General features: G+C 37.0%; 1 protein-coding gene across 3 annotated transcripts in view; it reads left to right on the forward strand.

Moving 5' to 3' along the window:
* Positions 1 to 51: 51 nt before the first annotated feature.
* Positions 52 to 22,486, forward strand: part of LOC124300975 (proline dehydrogenase 1, mitochondrial) — a 28,011-nt gene continuing 5,576 nt past the window's right edge. For 2 of the 3 annotated variants that reach the window (XM_046755523.1, XM_046755524.1), the window contains exons 1-4: positions 52 to 883; positions 20,027 to 20,235; positions 20,468 to 20,649; positions 22,337 to 22,401. In XM_046755523.1, the coding sequence (XP_046611479.1) occupies positions 494 to 883; positions 20,027 to 20,235; positions 20,468 to 20,649; positions 22,337 to 22,401 (846 nt within the window). In that variant the 5' untranslated portion in view covers positions 52 to 493. Of the gene's footprint in view, positions 884 to 17,976; positions 18,089 to 20,024; positions 20,236 to 20,467; positions 20,650 to 22,336; positions 22,402 to 22,486 lie in introns of those variants that run through there. The other variant, XM_046755525.1, reaches the window with a different exon arrangement.

Genomic DNA, 22,486 nt, shown 5'->3' on the forward strand with positions numbered 1-22,486 from the left:
GCCCGGCGTACAATTCGATTTGGGATCTGCGCCGAGCGCGCTTGACTAATGCGTCAGTGTGCGCGACGCAACCCATCCGACGCGACGATCTTGCTGGGTTATTGCGGCTCGCCGCTATTGGGGCCTCCGATCTCGGTCGCGACAGGTTGGTTCACCCCCGTCCGTCGATAAGCGAATACGCTGGGTTTAAAATCACTCGTGACACGGAACGCGACTGTCGAAATAAGGGTAGAGGAGGTCGAACATCAACGAGAGGAGCAACCCTCGCCGGAGCGAGAATTCCCACGTGAAAAAAGAGTGCAATAAATCTTATTAAACCGGGGAACACAGATCCGTATTCTCCGCTCGTCGACCGGATCCGCAGCACACGGACAGACATACACACACCAGAGAAAGAGAGAGAATTTCTTTCCCCCTGTAAAAGCAACGCGTACATAAAAATAAATCCATACACATATTTCGAAGTAATAATAATCGATCGATCAATCGAGTAATGGCGTTTCTGAGATCGGTGCCGAGGTGTTGTGCTAAATCAAAGTTCGGGAGGAAACTGCCGCTCCTCCCTGTGACCATTTTAGAAAATGTAACCCGTCCTGCCGCTGCCGCTGCAGCTGTACAGTTTTCTCAGGTAGCCGGAAACAGCGATTATGACGGCGCTGCTGCCGCGAGGACTTCAGGAGCTGGCTCCTCGGCGACGGGCGGCGGTGGCGGCGGAGGCGGTGATTCGACGGCGAAACCTGTTCCGAGGCAAATTGATCCCCTTGATTTAAAATTCAACGACCCCATCGCCTCGTTCAAGAGCAAAACCACCGGCGAATTAGTCAGGGCCTACATCGTCTACCAGCTATGTACAATGGAATTCATCGTCGACAATAACATGAAGGTAAGCAAAGTCGTCACGACTGTAATTTGTACCAGTACCTGCATCCAGTCTGCCCTCCCCCCTACCCCCTCCCCCGTCCCACCACTCTTCATAACCGGCTAATTGCTGCCTGATGATAAGTATCTATGTATGTAGGAATTTACTACATGCGTACGCATCCAGCGATTAATTTGTCTCATGTTTTTGCTACGGCATTTTATCACCTGACGTAGTAATACTTTTAGATCCACGCGGTTCAAGAACTTGGTCAAAATGAATTTTCTTTCATCACCCGTGCGGGTTTCGACGCGTTTCGACGCGTTTCGGAACACGCACGAATGATTCGCTGCACGCGCTGCATAATAGATACGATACTGTCGGCCTTTTTTTTCACTTTCTTCTTCCTTTCAAATCGCACGTTGTTCGTATCTTCAAACCGACCACGCGTCGTACGCTTTTTATCCTCTCCACGGTTTTTTTTCCGATGCACGTGCAGTGCAGAAACATTCGGGAAAATTCTCCGACGCAATTATTTCTTCTCCGCTATGGTGTCTCTGAAGAGAGATCACGAAAATATTATTTATGCGTGGTGGAGATAGTTTATTCGACAGTTGTGGATAATTAAAATTTTTTCCTTCTCATCGAATCAAAGAATCGAGCACTTCTCCGACCGTTTTTTACCCTCCTCTTCATTTATTACTTTTTTCCTCTAGCTCGCGTTTCGGACCGCTAGACACCCGTAATTATTGCATAACTTTCCTGGAAATTCTTGTTTACCTTTTTTTTCTTTCATTTCTGCGATAACAAGCTCTAGTTGTATTAATGACGTTACAATGATTCATCCGTATGTTTTGTTAGGTATTGTGTTATAACTTATTTGTCAGTGTTGAAGAAAAAAAAAGTAACCCGGAATGTTATTTTATACAACGTTGAAGATTTTACCGAAATTTGAGTGCTTGTAACTCGCTCTGCTTATTAGTAATAATAAATGCCTGCACTTCGCTTCTTAGCCTCATGGTTTCGTTCGAAAATTTATCGAATTTAGTAACACAGAATTCGATCAAAAAAAAAATTTCAACACGTTATTTGAACAGTGTTAGGTATTCTGTTATTTAACTAGTACAATAAGATATAAGATTGCAGATCATTTTAAATTCATTATCATATAAAAATTTCGTGTGAGACTATATTGTACTCAACTGCAGTTACGATCTTAGAACCTTGATTCTATTTGCTTTTGATGAACGATTTTCGTTACAACGAGTAAAGGATACGTATGTACGATTTATGCGTTACTATGCATATTATATACAGTTTGAGAAACTGTTCTTTTTGGCAGAGAACAAGTTTGTGGCACCTGTACGCTGTAACGTGCAGACGGTACTTTTGAAACGCCTTCTTGAATTTCACATTTGTTTTTAATTAATTTACCCTTTGACCGATTATACTCGCACCATCCGCGGCATCTGATATTGCGAAGCTGTTTGAATATGAAGATCGCATAGTTACGAAGGTCAGGGAATTCGGACGGTAATCCCAGCATTATCACCTACGTTATACATACACGCCTGGAGGCGAATCGTGCGGCACTAACATAAATAACTGATTCGCAAGCGGACGTGTGACGTGTTTCGAGAGAATTTAAAGATTTCTCTTTATAATTTCGCCGACTTCGTTTACGGTTTGTGAAACAACGAATGAACGCGTCGATCCGGCGTCCAGTTCCCAGGATAAAAATTTGATAAATTTTTATGAACGTCTTTTGTTTCGATGAATTAAATGTACGCAAGCATTTTATCACGCATGTAGCTATGTACGTGAGTGCATAAATCGTACCAATTGCATTCCCACAAATCGGCATTCGCGATCGAATAATTCGGGTAATTTTGCACAGCGAATGAAAAATCGCAACTGTTACGTAAGTCATAGAGCTCAGCTGGTATGGGTATTTCACGAATAAAGTTCCACGCGGCGTCAGATTCTTCGGGGAGGAGGAATTCCTGCTTGGCACAGAGCAGCCACGGCGACGACGTCGACGACGACGAAGTTGGATCCCGCTGTGCGGCTGAAATCAATAACGCTGGGTTAAAGTTCCGCCGTGCATTGCATGCAGTCTCGCCTGCATTTGACGACTCGACGTGCATCCAACGCGTATAGAATCGCAGGCGTCCCGTTACATTGGTTTTTCATAAATTTATATCTCTTGATACAGATCTTGTTTGCGAATATACCACTAATTTTCGCCTATTTCCACTAATCCGGAAAATTTACCCGCCGTCTGTTTGCAGACTGTTATGTTCCGGGTTGGGGTAAAAATATAGAGAGATGAAAAGATCGAACGGCCACAATATCGAATTTTTATTGAAGCGAAAATTGTATTTGCAGAATTTAAGGGAGCGCCCTGATCGATTTCGACGTTGTCGTATGTATCTCCAAATATCCAAGTCCATATATCTCAAACGCGGAAAAGGGCTTAACGGCCACGTTCCATTCACAGTTCTGAACAAAAACACTCCGATGCGTTTTCATTTGACGCACAAACAGAGAAATTGCACGGATTTTCCGAAATCGCAATAGTAAATTCATAGAATTCATGCAATTTCCTTACTTCTGCCTTAAATGAAAATGTATTGCAGTGTTTTTACTTTTATTTTTTATGCAGAACTGTGTACACAACGGAGCCGTTAAGCCCTTTTCCGCGATGCGTGGACTTGGATATTTCGAGATATATACGATCCCGTTGAAATCTACTAGGGCACCCCTAAAAAATGCAAAAAATCAAAAACATCAAAGTGTGGACAAGTAGAAAAATAGAAAAGTCTGAATGTGGAAAGGTGTGATGTAGAATCGTCGGAATTCGTCTCAATAATGTAGAATGGTGTACAGGTTATAGATTTTGCTGTTGTCTGTTTCGACCCTACTATATTTTCAATTTTCCACACTCGGATTTACTAGATTTTTTTTTCAAGTCTACAAATTAGATTTTCGCCTCTTTGCAATATCGTTATTTTGCTCCTTTCTATGAATCGGCTATTCTAGCCTTTTACCTTCGCCGTTACTTCCGTTCCATTCCGTTTCGACCGCTGCAACGTATCGAATTTATTCTACTCGCTGTTTTGTATTATACATATATAGAATCTACCGTCTTAAGTTTCGGAAATGTCCCACCATGCGTATGCGGTCATCGTAGATGCTGCGTGCAGGATTTAATCCAGACTCGGCCGTTGCACGCCGGCTTTGTCAGCGGTTAGGCACTGATTCGACGATACACCCTCTTTTCACATTCTCTTTTTCTTCTTCTCCATTCAAGTTGACCCAACAATTTATACCTGCGATTATCACAAGGGAGATTTTGTGTACAATAGCAGGTAATATTAGGAGATGTTTGCGGGGACGATGGGAGAAAGTCCAGGAAAATTTTCGCAAAAAAATTTACACCTTTTTTCAAGATTTCTATAGAGACTTTTGAAAATAATAAGAGAATTTGAAAATTCAAAGATATTGCGCGAGGCAATGCTAGAAATAAATATGTGGTAATTTTTAGTCAATGAAGATGTTGTGACAAAATTTCGTCATTGATTTACCCCTCGTGCATGACTGATGATGATGTTACCGGGATTCGTTGTCCTTCGTATATATATGTTACATAGTAAACACAAATAGAAACCTTTTTCCACACGCTGATGAGGCGGACCAATTTCGGCTGATGCATTGTGCCAACTTCTTACGTAATGCTTGTACTTGCGGTAAGTTACGCCTGTCACAACTGAATTACGGACAACATTTTGCAACTAGGTTGACGAAAAACGCTACGGTAGATCGGCTGGGCGGCACATGCAGTCGCGAGAATTTTATGACTGTAGAAAAAGAACAAGGGTGGTACAGTAAAAGTTGTACGCTTCTTCGTTGTGCAAATGATGCTAAATATCTGATCGAATTATAAACTTTTCTAAACCCACAATTGATGTAACATATTTTGTCTCGGTGTTCCAAGTTTCAAGCTACGGTTTTACGGAATATTTTGACAATCCGTGATTATGTTTCGACTGAGAAACACTCTGTATAAGGATGCAGAATTCGGGGGGCTGGCGATGGAAAGAAATTGGTAAAGGGCCAGATTGCGTCGTCATGAAATCGGGGTTGAATCACCGTTGGCGATAGGCTGTCTGTCCGTCTGCACTGGCATTCTTTAAGCTGCGCAGTGACGTACACTTGGTACTTTACTATGTACGTCGGGCTGCAGTGATGCAGCGAGGCGTGTCACACATAGACCGTATACCTACCCTAGCTTCTACATACTTCCGTAGCGGTGGACGGCCTCTGCCGCAGTTTATCGATTCTTGTTAACTGCATCTCAACTTCCCGCCGCCTCCGCTAAGTACGCGTCATACGTAGTCGGCTTCGCCTATTATCGTTTTTTATATGATTAAAATTATTCGTGACGGAGAATGAACAGTAGGACCTGTAGGAAATGGATTCTTTTATTTTTTTTAATTTTTTTATATTTTTATTTTTTTTTAACGTCAAAAGACTAATCACGAATTTGTCATCACGAATTCAGTAATTATATGTAGTTATACTTTTTCCTAAATTTAACTTCGTCGATTTAACAATTTTACATAAATTTATTAAATTTATGATACTTGTAACGGAAGGAAAACGGAGGCAGAAACTTTACCTTATCGTGCAGAGCATTGATCCCGTGGGACTTAATTGTCAATTCCCGTTGGTCGGATCACACCACGCTGTTAAATACAGGCTTCAACCCTTCTGCAGGACATTTATACTTCATGTATAATGTATGTCCGCATTTCACTGACGAATATTGTTTTAAGCATAATTGATATTTACTTTCAGAAATGGGTACACCCACACTTATTGGATTGGATCGGATAGCATAAAAACAGTTTATAATCGAAATTTTGATGTAGGTCGAGTTAGGGTCAAAGTTTTTTGTGCCTAATTTTTTCCTCAAATATTTGAGAGGTTATTTGAAAAGATAATAAAACAGGGTTTAAAAATGACTAGAGGATTAAAAAAAATACATTGCAACAAAATGAGCTGCAGGGAAATCATCTAAAATCAGGGGGAATAATTTATTGTCGATGGAAATATAATGAATGATCGAGTTTAGATCGGTTAAACTTAATCACATGGTTGCTAAATTGTAGTCTGCACAAAAACATTTTCATCTTGGTGATTGCAGCATGCGGCCATTTCTTGTGCTTTGTTGTGCAATTCATTCGATTCGAATCAAATTGTAATTATTCCTTACTTAATTTTCATTTTTCCAGTTCTCCAAAAACACCGTTTCAGTTTGGAACCCTGCAATATCTTGCATAGCAAATTGCTCTTCGCTCAAAAGATTTTGCGCATTTAACGGATTTAACGTTATTACCAGTTATACATTTTCTTTCAACGAGCATAATGTCAAGTCTTACCGACATAAATAGTTCATTGCCGAACTATTTTCCTGTTCTTCGTACTGCCTAGCATTTTTCTCTCAGCATAAGTCATCGGTTGATACATTACTGTATCGTAACGATACAATACCGTGCAAGTATTAGACACCTATCGATCTGTGTCGTAATGTATGCGATTTCAGTAATTCCAGAAGTATCTCGAACCAATCTTTGATCGATAACAGCTGATTTCGCCGCCCGAAATTACGCATGCAGTTTAGTTTGACAGTAACGATGTCTTTTCTACCCACTCATTTCTGCCGCGTCAGGTCACGTATTATTCGTACCTACGTAGCAGAATAATTATTGTAAAAATCGATCAGATGTTGCTATGGCGAATGAGGGGAAATGAGCCAAACATCGCAGATTATACCAGAAACCACGAACACACCGATCGCGATATTAATGAGCGGGGTTGCATGCGTCACGTGCATTGTGACTGATTGTTAGTGCCGGATTTTTCTTATTATTATACGGCTGCCGCTCGGAGACGGAGAGCAATACTTATTGGTCATTGGACTGACTGTAGCGGATACGCTTATAAGCACTGCCGTCGTGGATGTAAACCTATTGATTATCCGAGTCCCAGTAGAACGGGCCATTCTGATTGTAATAACCGATACCGAATCGCAAAAAATGCTCGAAGTACGCACGCGGCGAATTCAGGGTCGCCACACATCTGGAAAACCTGAAAAACCTGGAATTGACAGGGGATTTTTTTATTTGCTTAAGGAAAAAACTAAAATCATCCAGCTTTCTATCGTGGGAATTGGAAATAATTTTTTGAGGTAACAAGTTTGCTTTTTCTGGTCGATAAAACAAATTGGCTTAAACTGATTCTTTTTACATAACATTTTTTCTTCAATTCGATTTGATTTTCGACCGAATACAGAGTTAACAAGATGAGCGATTTAGGTTTTAGTAAGTTACTGGAACTGGGAATACGACGGTGAAAAGTAGGTTTTTGGTCCTGGGAAACCTGGAAATGTCATGGAATTTTTTACAATAAAATTTCTGGCTACACTTTTTAAAATATAGGCATATTTTTGTTTTCTCTCCTTTGGTTGGGGATAAAAATTTACAGAGATTGTTAGAAGACGATAGAAGAGTCGTAGAGTCGAATTTTCTAATACGCGGAAATCAATGTTCTAGAATTTTTAAATGTATAGTGTATATATGTATATATAACAGAAAAGTCAAAATGGAGAAACTTTTTTATACGAATTTTAGAAAGACAAGTTTTGACTTTTTTACACTCTACACGTAAAATAATTCCCCTCATGCGTAACGTATTTCTACTTGTATTCTTTTTTTTTTTTTCTATGCTATAATATTCTTGTGAATAAAATCAGCCGTCACAGAGTGAAATCGACCCAAGCTATAGTTTATAGATTTTCAAGCATTTTCAAGCGATTTGAAACGGAGCATTGATATTATATCTAACCGTAAACTTCCGTTTCTAGATCCATTATTTTCTGTTTTTATATTTTTGAAGAAATCTTCGTGGGTTAAGAACGTAATAATTCTATAAATACTTAATATAGAATAATCTCGTGATAAAATTAATGGAAAGTATCGATAATTTCAGCCAATTCACTTTCTCAACGTTATTTATTCGGTTATTTACTTCAGCCTGATAATGAATTTTTGGCCATCCTGTGAAATCGAGATTTCGAGGTTTGATTTAAATCCGGCATTCAACCGTCACGGTTGGAGGTATAATCAAGTTTTACATGTATACATCACTATTCATAACAATGATTCTCGGTGCGGATATAGTCGCCATATTGTAATCCGCGTCTCGTGTTACGCGTGTCGAATTATCTGCATATGGCTAAACAGAGATAGAAGAACAGCGCTGCATGCTTTTATCCCCCTGGTCACGGAATTAATTAAAATACACGTGAAACTCGTGTTTGGACTCGCGAATATCATCCTGCGATTACGGAACGCCGATGTTGCGGGTTCTGTGCCGTCTACAAACGATTTTGGATTCCAATTATGTCCGCGTCAAAAAATGCTTGGCTATTTATATCACAGGAAAAAACTTAGGTATCACAGGCGCGTAATTTCAAGGTGTAAAAGTCTGGAAAAAATGATGCAAACTTTGCTATTACAGCAATTTGAAAATTCGCGTTACATTAGTTTTTATAAAAAATCCAACAGTATGAAATCGTGTGTATTCTACAGTTTTTTCAACTTGGTAAATTATAAACGTTAAGAATTAAATTATTCATCGTATTGCGTAATTTATTTTCATTCGCGATTTTCTTCTCTGGCTAATTCTCACATTTTCAAAACTGTATCTTTTCTGTTCGTACATGTATTAAATTAATAGGTAGGCATACAAATTTACACGTGTTATCGCTCTGTCGCGAGTTCGTTACCTGTCAATTTGCTGTAAGTAGTGCAGATTAGATTCGCCTTGGGAAAATTTTCCAACGCCATACCATTTTAGGTATTGGCAACCAAGTATAAAATATTAAAAATCTCCTGTAAATTTCAACCGCAGTTTCAATTGTCTGTGAGTAAGCAAGTAAAACTTTACGAGCTTTGAATAACGCTCGCAGTTAACGCAATATTATACTCAAGTTATGTGCAATATAACAGACCTGAGTTTGATGTGTAGTACAAGAATACCAAAGATTTTAGACCAAAAACGTTTCCAATCCTTCATCGAAATTATCTATCAACAACTCTGTGTTACTGTTTAATATAAAGAGAAAAAAAATCGTACATTTAACTTTATTTTTTTTTCTTCTTTTACTCTTTTATTTCTAGTTCTTAATCCAAGACCAAATCTTCAATCATTCAATCAATATAATACATGTATATAAGGACAGTTAATTAGCATATCTTAGAACGTGAAATTATATTCCCGAATCTTACGAATTAGCAATTTTCTTCACAGATTATACGCGAAGCTACAAGAATACGAGGCTGAGAACCACAGACGATAATACAAACACACACGCGCATGTTTGCACAAGTGTAGCCTCTATACTTAATGAACTGTAAACTCTCCATTCGCTAATTCTTGTACTTGCTGCAAATATTTCACGTGTGTCAAAGAATATAAACAAAGAAAAACGAAAACAAATAGAAAACATCGAATGAAGCTAATAAACAATCAATCGATTCGCTGTCAGTCTAGATATGATCAATATTTTTAATTTAAAAATTTTTAAATCAACTCAAGTAATATAAAAAAGAAGAGAAAAGTAAATTCAATTAAAAAAAAAAAAAAAATCACATTCACATACAAATAGACGAGGGTTCGAATTGCAGCTAAAATCCTTTATAATAAGGAGTTTTAAAAACTGATTGAGACACAGATGCGCATGGTCAAGAATCGTTCTCGTAGGTGTGGACCTTATTCGACCAAAAGTCAGTATCATCTACTCCGAAGCTGCTAGCAACCATCTAAAATAGACTGTATGCTGCATGCAGCTTCGTCTGTTCAGCTAGCAGTCTCTTACGAGAATAACTGCACGGACTCCGTAGAGTTCGAATTTACTCTTGCACAAGTAGCAGCCGTTCGTCTGGCATGTGGTTTTTTTCGCCTTACCGCGTTATTTGCCCCGCATAAGAAATGCCTCCGTGAATTGTGCGCCTTTGAAAAAGATTTAGCATATCCCGCATAAGTAGGTATAACTGCGTATATTTTTTTTATTCTTACAATTAGTCACTTATACGTGATATATATGCCATCCACTCGTCTTACCGTTACTCGAACACGTTTTTACACATTTATTTTTTTTCCTTGTTATTGATTTATTTATTTATTTATTTTTTTCCTTTACCACTTATATACATATACGTACCGTGTATTCCGTGGCAAGTGACTCAACCACTGATTATGACCAATTCTTTTTTCCGTACACTTTGGTTTTTTTTATCTGCAGTTTTCGTTCGAAAAACCATCAAGAAATTATACGAATTATATGTGAAAAAGGCCATTTTTGTTCCGTTCTCGAAGTAACTTACAATACGCCTTCTACGACGGAAAATTATTCTAATTTTTTTTTTTTTTTCTTGATAATTTCAGAGTAAATTTTTTCGGTAAATTTTCCGTACCGTTAATCATGATACGTTAACTGTAGAGCCGTGCGATTTCTCGTAAACTCTCCCAACGTTATTTTTTCATGGATGTTGCAGTTATTGAGATTAAATATTGAAAACTCTTTGTACAAAAAATGGAAAAACCGAAATTTCACTCTCATTTTCGTCTTAGAATCGTCGCTTTCTATCATAAAACATGTATACATTTAAAAAAAAATATATAAAATAATGTTGCTTTTGACGTACGTTTTAAATAACTTGTACGGAAACAAGGTAAAATGATCAGTGCCACAGACTGGGTGATTTGGTATGGAATGCACCATGTACAGCTATTTCTCTGCAGCAACTCATGGACCATAAATTTGACTAAAATATTAACAGGTTTATAGAATTTCAAACAGTTCTCAAGTTGCGGATTTTTTGAGGAATTTCTCCTCTTGCATTTCACACCTTGTATACACGGTTTTTGCTGCGTTGTTTTATCGTATGTTTCAGTTCGACTTCCGAATTGATTGAAAAATGTGCAAAATATTGGAAGCTAATTTTCCCACGTATAAAAAAATTATAATCGAGTTATTTTTATACAATACGTTCCTCCTAGGTACAATTAATAATTAACATATATCGTCGTTCAGCTGAAACGTGGTTTTCTTGCGACGGTATTCCGAATAAACTACGCCTACCTTTATCCGCATGAATTAGTGGTTACATGTAAAAGATGGATGATGGTTTCTTATTCTTCCGATTAGCTTTCGTGTTGCGGTTTTACGACAATTTTCATCATAGGGTGGCGACATACTGCGAGAGAAATCCAGAATAATTTGTAGCAATAATCATTCAGAGACTTTTTCGCAGCACTGATGTTATGTATAGCTTTTTAGGGTGAGAATTGCGCTTAGGCTACAATTTTAATGTACTATAGTGTGAACGTATTAAAATAATAAACTTTTTTTTTCTAAAATTCAAGTTGTAAATATTGTTTCAAACGACGAATAAACGATGCTGTCCATGTTTCAGCTTTTAAGATTAATATTTAGAGGTGCATCATCGCGATTTTCTATCTCCCATTTAAGGGGTTATATACAGTTAGAATTTTCAAAAAATCGATTTTTTTTTTTTTTTATTTTATTTTCTTAATCTACATATATTTAAGAATACACACAGAAAATTTCTTATCGTTCCGGTGAATATTTTCAAAGTTACACGCAAATTCGAAAAGGCGTTTCAGAGTGCTTGAAAGTGCAAGGCCGGAGCGGAAGGGCTGACCTGGAACGCTGTCCCTTTTATGCACCTGCCCATCGTAAATGTTCCCTTCTAATATATTTAGATGCTTAAAGCAGCAGTGTGTTATTGTTTTTTTTTTATACCTGAAAGGTAAATTTTTATTTTTCTCTGCCCAAACTTTAAACGCGTTTTTCTCAAAATGGTGTTTACAAAGTCGGTGACCAACATTACTCGAAAACGGCTAAACCGATTGGTTTCAAATTTTAACACGAGCTTCTTAAAAATTTTTTTTAGTAATTAATCGAAGATTTTTTCTCACTGATAAATATTTTTTTTTTATAAACAATTTAGGGCCGAAATTTTGGTCAAAAATCGATTTCTTTTTTTGAGAAACCGCCACGTTGTCAAAAAAATTTATTTTGCTTATTCCTTCTATTAATTACTAGATTTGACATTGTTTTAACGAAATCTGTTTGGTTTTTTAATTTCTGAGGATCCAGTTCAAAGATATAGTGGTCACCGCAAAACGTCTTTTTTGAGAGGAGCTCCCGGAGATCAGCTGTAGCTCCTTTCCAAATAAATATTTTTACTAATACTAAGTCTTAAAATACAGTTAAAAGATACCATAATATGTGTACAAATTTTTAGATCAATAAATTTAAAAGTTTTCTCAGAAAAAAATCTGAAAAATTCGCTTTTTTCGGCCTTCTAACTGTACATAACCCCTTAAATAACATGGGAAAACTCTTACTTTAAACCTTGTAATTTTATAACTCGTCAACGCATTAGTGTACCGATAAAACCTGAACGTATTTTTCTAGGTAATTGAACGCTCTACAAAAAAGGTCTCTTATCATTTTATGATATTTGAGGTCAAAAATTATTTAAAGACCTTAAACAACTTTTGAAAGAATAGATTTATAATAAAATGACAATAGACCTTTATTGTAGAGCATTCAATTCCCTAGAAAACTGCGTTCCCGTCTTATCAGTACACTAATGCGTTGACGAGTTATAGAATTGTAAGTTTAAAAACAAAAATGTTCCCATGTTATTTAAATGGGAAATAGAAAATCGCGATGACGCACCTTTGAATATTAATATTAAGAGCCGAAACTAGCACAGCATCTTCTTTCGTCATCTGATACAGTCTAGTGTACACTAAAAGATACGTAAATCATCTAATTTTCAAGCCTTCATAGATATCGTTATTGTTGTTGTAAGCATTGTACGCGTCAGTTAGAATTTGGCACCAAGGAAAAGCCGGTTCGCAGTTCCGACATGCAGCGTGTTAAGCAGGGTCCGGATCATGACCGATCGTCCTTGAGGATATCATCGTTTCACAATCGCGTTACTTAAATAGGTGCCGAAATATGTCGCCTATACAATGCAAAGTCTTGCGAATCTCTTGCAAGTATTTGCATCCTCTTATAATCGCTTCGACCCTGGCGCGCCCAGAGCAAGACTTACGATTAGGTAATCCGGTGCGAGGATGCATACATACGTCGTACAGGCATAGCAGAAGTACAAATGCGTTGCTCGAACAAAATGTGATGTCCTTGAAATTTGCCTGCCTTTGCTCTTTTTTTTCTGTGTTCTACTTTATCCATCATATGAATCGTAACCTTCTTGCAAGATGCTGGCAGTTGCTGTATTGTAACAGGAAAGGCCGAACAGTGTTAAGAGATACTCTGGATATTATTATTGGGGTTTTAAGGTACGATGAACGTTGCTGCAATCAATGAATTCTGTCAAATGTACCGGTAAAATAAATATAACCGACAAAGATCATCGTTCTCTTCGTGGCATTCGCCAAGTTCTGCGATTCACATGTCGTGAAAATTTTACTGTAATTCTTCAAAGTTTCACGTATTCCGCAGCACTGCAGTAAATATATCGACTATCGGCTTATTTACTCGGAGATTTGAAACTTCATTGTGTTATCACGAATTGTAGGTCGTATGGTTTCTTTTTTTTTTTTTTTACACCCACCCCAACCTTGTCACGTTATATTATGACACGCAGGAACATTGAAGATTTTATAGTACTGCAATTTTATGAAAGCTTGTACGTATGTAATACGAACGTATAACAATGAAAGAAAAGTTACTATGTGAGAAGAATTTTCCTTGCATCGCTGTTCGAAGTATTTTCAATACTTCAGAGAACATCGTTGCGATATTGTTTGTTAGATCATGTATAATATGGCAAATGAAAGGTGAAAAAAAACGACGTCTCTCTTTTTGCAATTCTTATCCCCCCGAGGCTTTATAACTGGAACGATATGCTACCTACCTACTTTTTATTACCTTGACATAATAGTATTCGTCCTTTTCGTTCAAGTCCTGACTGTCCTTGACTCTGACGTGATTGCATACATTATACAATCTTAGTTAACGTTTGTAATTGTGTATAAAAAAAAACACGTGCGTGAACCTTTTTTTAAAATTTTTTTCCGAAAGATATACTTTATTTTCTTTGATTATTCACGCATGTTCATACTTGTGAAAAAACTGATGGTCAGGAAAAAAGCTCAACCAAAGTTGTTGCCGTCTGAAACACATTCCGGGAAACGAAGGGATACGAACAGTTTGATATTTGATTGTAAAGCAAAACGAAGGTCACGTATTTCGGAGAACACGCAAAATGTAGAAAGAAAAACGTTTCCATTCATAATTAATAAGCGATTATAATACCTAATTTAAAATTTGATTTCGATTGATCTGCTTACGAATAAATTAATAACCGATCTATTTCTCATCGAATTGACAATGAGCATACTCACATAATTTGTATTTGAAAGAAATACAAATTCTTGCACCTCTACGTCATTATTTATTCGTTACAACTATAATTTATTCACGCCAAACAAATCGCTTCTCTCTGGCTTTGGTTCACAAATATTAACTAATCGTCGCAGGCATTATGTTTACGTTACATTTATCTAAAAGCATGCACTGCACCACGTGTGCAGGGTCGATATCCCTCGATGTGTTTACCGTTATGTCAGAATCACTTGGTCACTTAGCTCATACAGAGATAAGTTCTTATCGGTCAAAGCTTGTGAACGATGACGTGCGATACGTGACGTGTATAATACGTACACTGTATATTATCGTATTCACGTGTACCACGCGAAGAACTGTTTACGTCATAATTATCTCTCGAGTAGTACGTTGCGTCGAGTTTTTGCAACGATAAACGATGATAAGCAGCTGTGTAGACGCATTTGTCGATTCCAACAGCTGTACAAAGGATAAGATGACTGGTCAATTTTTTCTCTGTCATAAATTAATTTATCACCGTACCGCGTTTATCGATTGTCCATTGCACGGAGTGGATGGATTAAAATCTCCATCCACCCGAATTCTGATTTTGAGTAATATTTCTGATCGGTTCCAGGGATTAATAATTTTTCGATAATTGCGCGTGAGGCCAAATTTTTTTTTCTTATATTTATGGTTCGGTGTCAAATAATCAAATCAAATAATTTTCCAGTGATTACCGGATTGGACGGAATCACAAGAAATCAGAACGTATCGATAAAAATTACCTAGAACTTGGTTAAGTGGAAATCAACTAAAGTGTAGGATAAAATTGAACTCTCTAGAATGTTGATGAATTGAAACCGATTTTCGTGTTTATTGCAAGACTTACACCACGATTTATATGATTTCCGACGCTTGCTACGCGGTTTCTTAAACGTTATCTATCGCAATGATTTCAATTATGTTATGTCTCGATTGATTTCCTCGGTCTACCGAGAAAAAAATATTTCAGTAATTCATGAGATCCTGTGATTTACAATTTAATTTTCAACTGTTTTTACGTCTTCCCTGACTCATTCTGTCCTCGGAAAAATTGAAATTGTTTTTTCAATCTGGAAGTGATCTGAAACTTTCGATACAAAACCGTGGCGCTGTCTGAACTCGCAAATATAAAATAGCTATGTCGAACAAAACCTAAACGTGTCGTCAGTTATTATTGTATTTTGGTTACACAAGGCACTTGCCATATTGACCTAATTTTAACTCGAGAAGTACATTCGTAAATATTTCGAATAATCAAATGTTGACCGTAGATTATAATCGAGTATAACGCAAATTGAGGCTTGTTAAATTAGCATACCCACTTTTATCGAATTGAAGCTTTTTGTTATTGCGTCGAAGCAAGTTTCAAAATTTCATGGATCGTAAGCGGCTAATTATAGGAAATTTATTATGTTTTTTAAAAATTCTTTGCGACCAATCGCTAGCAGTTATTATTTTTCGTACAGATATGCCATCTTAATGTGAAGTAGGTATAACCTCGAGTTATTTTTTTTTTTTTTTCAAGTACGGTCAACTGAATGAAAAATACGTCTGATAATTATCGGTTAATTACAGTTTCAAAATTTCCAATCACGAACTCTTCGTATTTATTCCACTAATGGTTTTATTATTTTCGAAAATTTGATACGCATCAAGATAAATTTTTCCACTGCTGAGTAGCGACTAAGCCAACGATTGATTATCGAAAAGGTTTTGCTTAGATATTCGTAAATGGTTATGCTAACTTAACAAATGGTATTAAATTTAGATGTCTGGTAGATATATTACTACAGTGGTTGTAATTGACTTACAAGGGCAAACGTCACGTGTGGTAAATGTAAACGAGGAGGATAATCTAATTTCTAATCTGCTACGTGTATATTTGACAACGAAATCTGCCCCGTTAATTTATTTCACCCTGAAACTCAACCTTGTAACGAAGTTTTTCACTTACTTCGAAATATCAAACCATGTTCCCGATGCGTCGGTGAAATTTCGCATATTACTTTCCGTAGCACTACTTTTTTTTTACATGAAATTGTATACTTCATCGAAACTTTTTCGACCGTATTATAAAAAATTCAGTATTCACATTTCCACTCCGAATAAAAGTAACGACAATAACGTAGAAAAATACTCTGCTATTGATCGGCACGCTTCTTTCGACATGACAGTTATTACACTGGAAACTGAGCGAATCGCACGGAAAATGGGTTTAATTTTATGTTCATCAATTTTTTAATCGAGCTCATTGAGTCTCCCGTAACAAATTACTTCGCAAACTCATTACGCGACTTCGGAATCGATTCGAAAGTAGCCAGGAAATTGGTATTTTATTCGAGACAATTTTGTCTTGAGCTTTTTAAACTTGTTCAATCGACGGTGAAGGCTTTATTCTTAATTCACAAGTATGATGTGACCTTCGTTCGACGAGAAAAGTGTCGTGAAATTTTACAAAAATCGAGTAGATCGACTGATCGCTCTTATTTGTTGTTCGTTTTTTGTTCGTTGAAGATTGTTCGCGACGTACAACATGCTTCTACCCTAGTTTTTCAGTCTTGTGCTAACCGTCTATCTCCGTTTGAATATTCTTATTCCCCCTCCCCCCGTTCATGTATAATTTTTAATTGTAACTGCAGTTGTTACACAGTTCGTATAACGTATAATTGAAAGTTGACCGATCGATGGAAAGGACGAACTATGACGTCGAGTGAATCCTTTGAAATGAATTCGTATTTCAATTATATTCCCGAACACCTCCGCTTATTTCAGGCTTCCATTAGTCGGCTAATCAATCAGTCAGCATCCCTATAATGTTAGAAAAATTTTGTCTTCTCCACTCTTCGATTCACTCGCACCGCCCCTGTTCTTTACGTACAGTAACGAAATTGGTTTTACGCAACGTGTTGTAAACCTTCATTCAATTCGGTTCTTGCTCAATTACTCGCTACGTCTCTGTAATTACGTTAATGCACGTACGATACATGCATACGTACTCATACAGCTGATAACGCATACCTACAACAGTCATACAAACAGTACTGATCCCGCAAAATTTATTACGTCGCTGTATGTATAATGTATGTAGGTACTTTTATACCGAACAATTTTGTATTTTGTCGAGAGGATGGCGTGTGTCACGACATCTTATGTATACGTGTAAACATAGCAAACTGCTACCGCGGTGGTTTCTTTCTTTGATGTCCACCTTTTTATTTTTTTTATTTTGTATCCGTTATAAATTGCCTTTAACACTTCAACCCAGGTTATTCTGTTCAATATATTTTTATTTTTTTTCAACTGTATTACGTGTAACGATTTTATTGGATGTGTATGAAATATCTTTACTCCCTGATTTCGACTACAATGATGTCGAGTAAAAGTAGAACGCTGTACCTGTGCAAGCAGCGCGTGCGCAAGATTGTAAGCTGTTGCGGTTCTATTCGACGGTTTTTTTTTTCTTACAATTATTTTTGTTGTCATTACGCAACTCTGAAAGCCTGCGGCGTTCGCTCGCCTTTGCTGCTTTCCCCTATCAGAGAGAGATTGTAACATCAGGCTGAAGTTGGTAACGTTAACGTAAGGAAACCTCAGGCTAAATACCCGCTGGACATTATTGGACAGTTTGAAATTGACCTTCAAGGAGTTGCCTTTCAGAATTAAAGTATATTTTGTTTGTAATGACTTACGAAACCTCGGATATTCTTAAAGATGCAAAGTGGCGATTCTTCTTAACCACACATCGTTACAGTAACGTTACTAACTTTATCCTAATATTGCAACAGTACACAGAGTTTAGAAATTTTATTCAGCATACTTCTTTGGCGCTGAATTCGAGGCTCCTTCTTTCATTCATCTTCAGTATAACCGACACTGCAATGAAATCTAAAATTAAACCTCTGCTTTATCGAGATAGTTACGCAAAATCGCAAGCTCATCGTCAGCTGTATAAGTATATTATAACTGCAGGTCAAATCTGAAAATAGGTTTCGTATCGAGGTGACATTGATTCGAATATATGAAACAGGTATGGTGATTTAATTTTACTTGCAGCCTAGATATTGATTCTCACAGATCAGTTGTTGGCCTCCTGGCGATATTTTTATTCATCCTGCCAGATTCGTGACTGCATACAGATTTCTGCACGCATGCACTTTACATCTATACGTAATATATGCGTAATACAAGATGCGAAGCTGTTTTCAAAAGTGTTTCTTTTCTCTATACTCGCTGTTAGGTACACACAATCTCAAGCTATGTTGAAAGTTAGTTGATAAACGATAATGAGACGTATGTTGATCGTTAGTCTTTGTGCAATAACAATCGACCGTCAATCGAATAACCGATCAGAAAATAAAAAAAACAAATTTTATAGATGAAAGAATTGCTACAATTGATCGTGAGTTCCAAGTCTGATCGATTCGACTTCCTGTAAAAGGGGTCTCTGTGCAAATGTGCGAATTGTATGCAACGAGAACGGTGCGATATTAATTTTTTCCTGGAAACAGCATCACTTTGTTGAAATGTTCTCGATTCATAAACAGAGCGCAATCCCCGCCGCATGTCATGGCAAGGCAAGGCAAGGCAAGCGGTGTGTGCCCATGGCAATCGCCTTGATCTCTCGATGCGGAGGGAAAATCCATTCTCGTTTAAAGAAGGCCAATCCATGTGCCAATGATCTAGGAACGGACGAACGCTAACGGTCCGGAAGGCCAAGAGAACCACGCGGCGAGCCGTCATCCACCAGACCCAAATACCACACGGGGTTGGCGAGCTTTTCTGCAAAACCTATATGCAATACCACAGATCGGACACATCCATACGTACCTAACTCTGATTTATGACCCAACGTTTCGTTGCGAGAGCGCCATGCATTAAAAGTATATGCATGTGAAATAAATATTTCAACACAAGGAGACACTCGTCGTGTTGTGTTATATATATATATATATATATATATATATATATATATATATATATATATATATATATATATAGATATATATACGTATATACGTACAGACTGAGGACTCTTACATACGATGCAAATTCAAGCTCCTTAGTGAAAATATTTTTTCTGTATCATATTTGCCGTTTCATATTGTTATTATACGCATTCTGTGCGCTGCGATTTATCTAGGAATGAGCTGGATTATACACGCACGAATCTATACAACAGACTATTTTTACAGTGGCGTGTATGATACTGCGTGTAACCCAGTTTAAAATTCATTTCAGTAAGTCGGGGAGGAGCTTCTTTTATTTTTTCTTCTCTCTCGGTCTTCTTTTTTTCTGTTTTTTTTTTTTGAACAGAAAAGAGCATTTTTACCGAAGCTGCAAATTTTTAGGTGAAATATGTTTACAATCGTTTCACCTGAGGTAAATTAATTTATTAATCAAGGCTTATGCAAGCTTCGACTTGTTCCTTTGTGAATATTTTGTTAACGGTATAATTAAGGTGAAATCAAAAGAGACGATGTAACGATAGAGATATTGCCATAAAAATTCATGACGTGACAATTTTGAGGACTGTTATATATATATTTATGTTGAAATGAAATACCAGACTTATTGAAAGGAGAACGTTTGTTATTTATTTGTTTCAGTTGATGAAAGTTGCCAATGCAGTGCTGGGTGACAAGTTATTTGCAGCGTTGATGAAGGCTACGTTCTATGGTCACTTTGTGGCTGGAGAAGATGAACAAAAAATCCGTCCAGTTCTGGACAGATTGAGACAGTTTGGTGTTAAACCAATTCTCGACTATTCCGTAGAAGAGGATCTTTCTCAAGAGGAAGCCGAACGGCGTGAAGTTCAGTAAGATATCTTTCATATTACGTACAATATGCACTTACAGAAATTACAAGCTGTTTCAAATAATTTAATCAGTCGATGCAAAACTCTGCGTTCGTTTTCCAAAGTATAAAATTTTCCCGGGAGTAACGAGAGTGAATTTAAAATAATTCATCGATCGTTGTAAGGGATGTGCAACTTGTGATGTATAAATAAAGCTCGTAAGATAGATACTTATTCTAGAGTTTTTATTCAGGGCTTCGGTATCCGAGGCGGGAGACGAGAAACAGGAAGGTACGATCAAGAAGTATCATGTGGAGAAATCCTTTGCTGATCGGCGTTACAAAGTCGCCTCTGCGAGGACTTACTTTTACCTAAATGAAGCCTCTTGCGAACGGAACATGGATGTCTTTATTAGATGCTTGGAGGCTGTTGCTGGTGAGTAATTGACGCAGTGAAAAATCGGTGTTGCAATTTCAGGAAGAGAGACATATTCTGATGATTCAATAACTGCACAGTCATCACCATTCGCCACATTTCGTGATATCAATTTATAGGATTTTCAAAAAGAATCCTGTCTCTCAATGGTCGTGAAATTTAGATAGTATTTTTTTTTTCTTCACGACCATTCTAATAACAATATCTGCTTTTAAATCAATTTTATATTCACACTAAATTTTGAAATTTAATATATAAAATGTATAATACTTATCGAAATAAGGGAGTGAACTTTTTTACATTCACTTCTTACCGTAAAAATAAATCATCAATTCGTCCCCAAATCTCATTATACATCTATCACGTCCATCACTCCTTTTCCATTTCAATCTCAAAGTTCATTTCGATAGCTTGTTATTTGCCTCTAATTGTATAACTATGACTGTGTTTTTCCACGAGTTGAATACACGCATCGTTTAACTATGGACATGATGCAATAGGGATAGAAAATTGTGTAACAAATTGAAATTAATAATAACACTTAATGAGTTTCATAAAACAATCAGTTACGTTCATTAGCATTTCTTTGAATAACATTAAAATGATTTTATTATAATGGCCTTGGGTGAACGCCCTCCTATTTTCGTTTAGCTTCTTATACGTATGTGCATAAGTACGATTAAAAACACATTGCACATTGTATAGGATGAATTTTCAATCATTATCTCACGAGTGTTAATCTCATTATACATCTATCACGTCCATCACTCCTTTTCCATTTCAATCTCAAAGTTCATTTCGATAGCTTGTTATTTGCCTCTAATTGTATAACTATGACTGTGTTTTTCCACGAGTTGAATACACGCATCGTTTAACTATGGACATGATGCAATAGGGATAAAAAATTGTGTAACAAATTGAAATTAATAATAACACTTAATGAGTTTCATAAAACAATCAGTTACGTTCATTAGCATTTCTTTGAATAACATTAAAATGATTTTATTATAATGGCCTTGGGTAAACGCCCTCCTATTTTCGTTTAGCTTCTTATACGTATGTGCATAAGTACGATTAAAAACACATTGCACATTGTATAGGATGAATTTTCAATCATTATCTCACGAGTGTTATGTCACATTTTTGGTCGAGTGACAGAGAGCCAGAGACCTAGTTGCATTTGCTTATTTATAAACCGGAGCTTTTGTTCCTTTACTGCACACTGGTGCCAACTTGAATTTTCCTTTAGTCACGGTCATCGGTGCAAAATTTTCACCTGGTATCTTACCACATCGGCATTCAATGTATATAAGCGCGCGATGAAGCCACAGTTTCATTATTTGCTGAATTTTTTTTTTTTCCCTTGTTTGTTTATTTTCACACTAATCCATACGAGAATCTCAAAGTTCAAGCGTGGGTTGAAGAAGTGATATCTCATGAGAGATACGATGTCGTATCGATCATTGCACAGCCATGCGGTATTTTTTCCAGCCGATGAAGTAAAGACATTGAAGTTGAAATATCCCAATAACAAGTTCACCCTCAACTCTGAAGTCAATCCCAATCCTGGTAAGCCGAATCTTAACGCTCCCTAATCCTATCCATGCATTTGCCTGCGTACAATTCTTCTGAAACAATTTCCTATGAAAGGTAAAACGCACAACGTAATATACTGTAATCTTCGTAGGTGCCTCGATGGGAGTTGGCATCACAGCTGTGAAATTGACGGCTCTTGGTCGCCCACAACTTCTGGTTAGTATGCTGATGTAACGACCAAGCTATTATTTGGAATGATGTTAATAATAACGTTAGTAATGATGATTATCTTTTCATCGTC

This window comes from Neodiprion virginianus, chromosome 3, assembly GCF_021901495.1.
Source record: "Neodiprion virginianus isolate iyNeoVirg1 chromosome 3, iyNeoVirg1.1, whole genome shotgun sequence".
Lineage (NCBI taxonomy): Eukaryota > Metazoa > Arthropoda > Insecta > Hymenoptera > Diprionidae > Neodiprion > Neodiprion virginianus.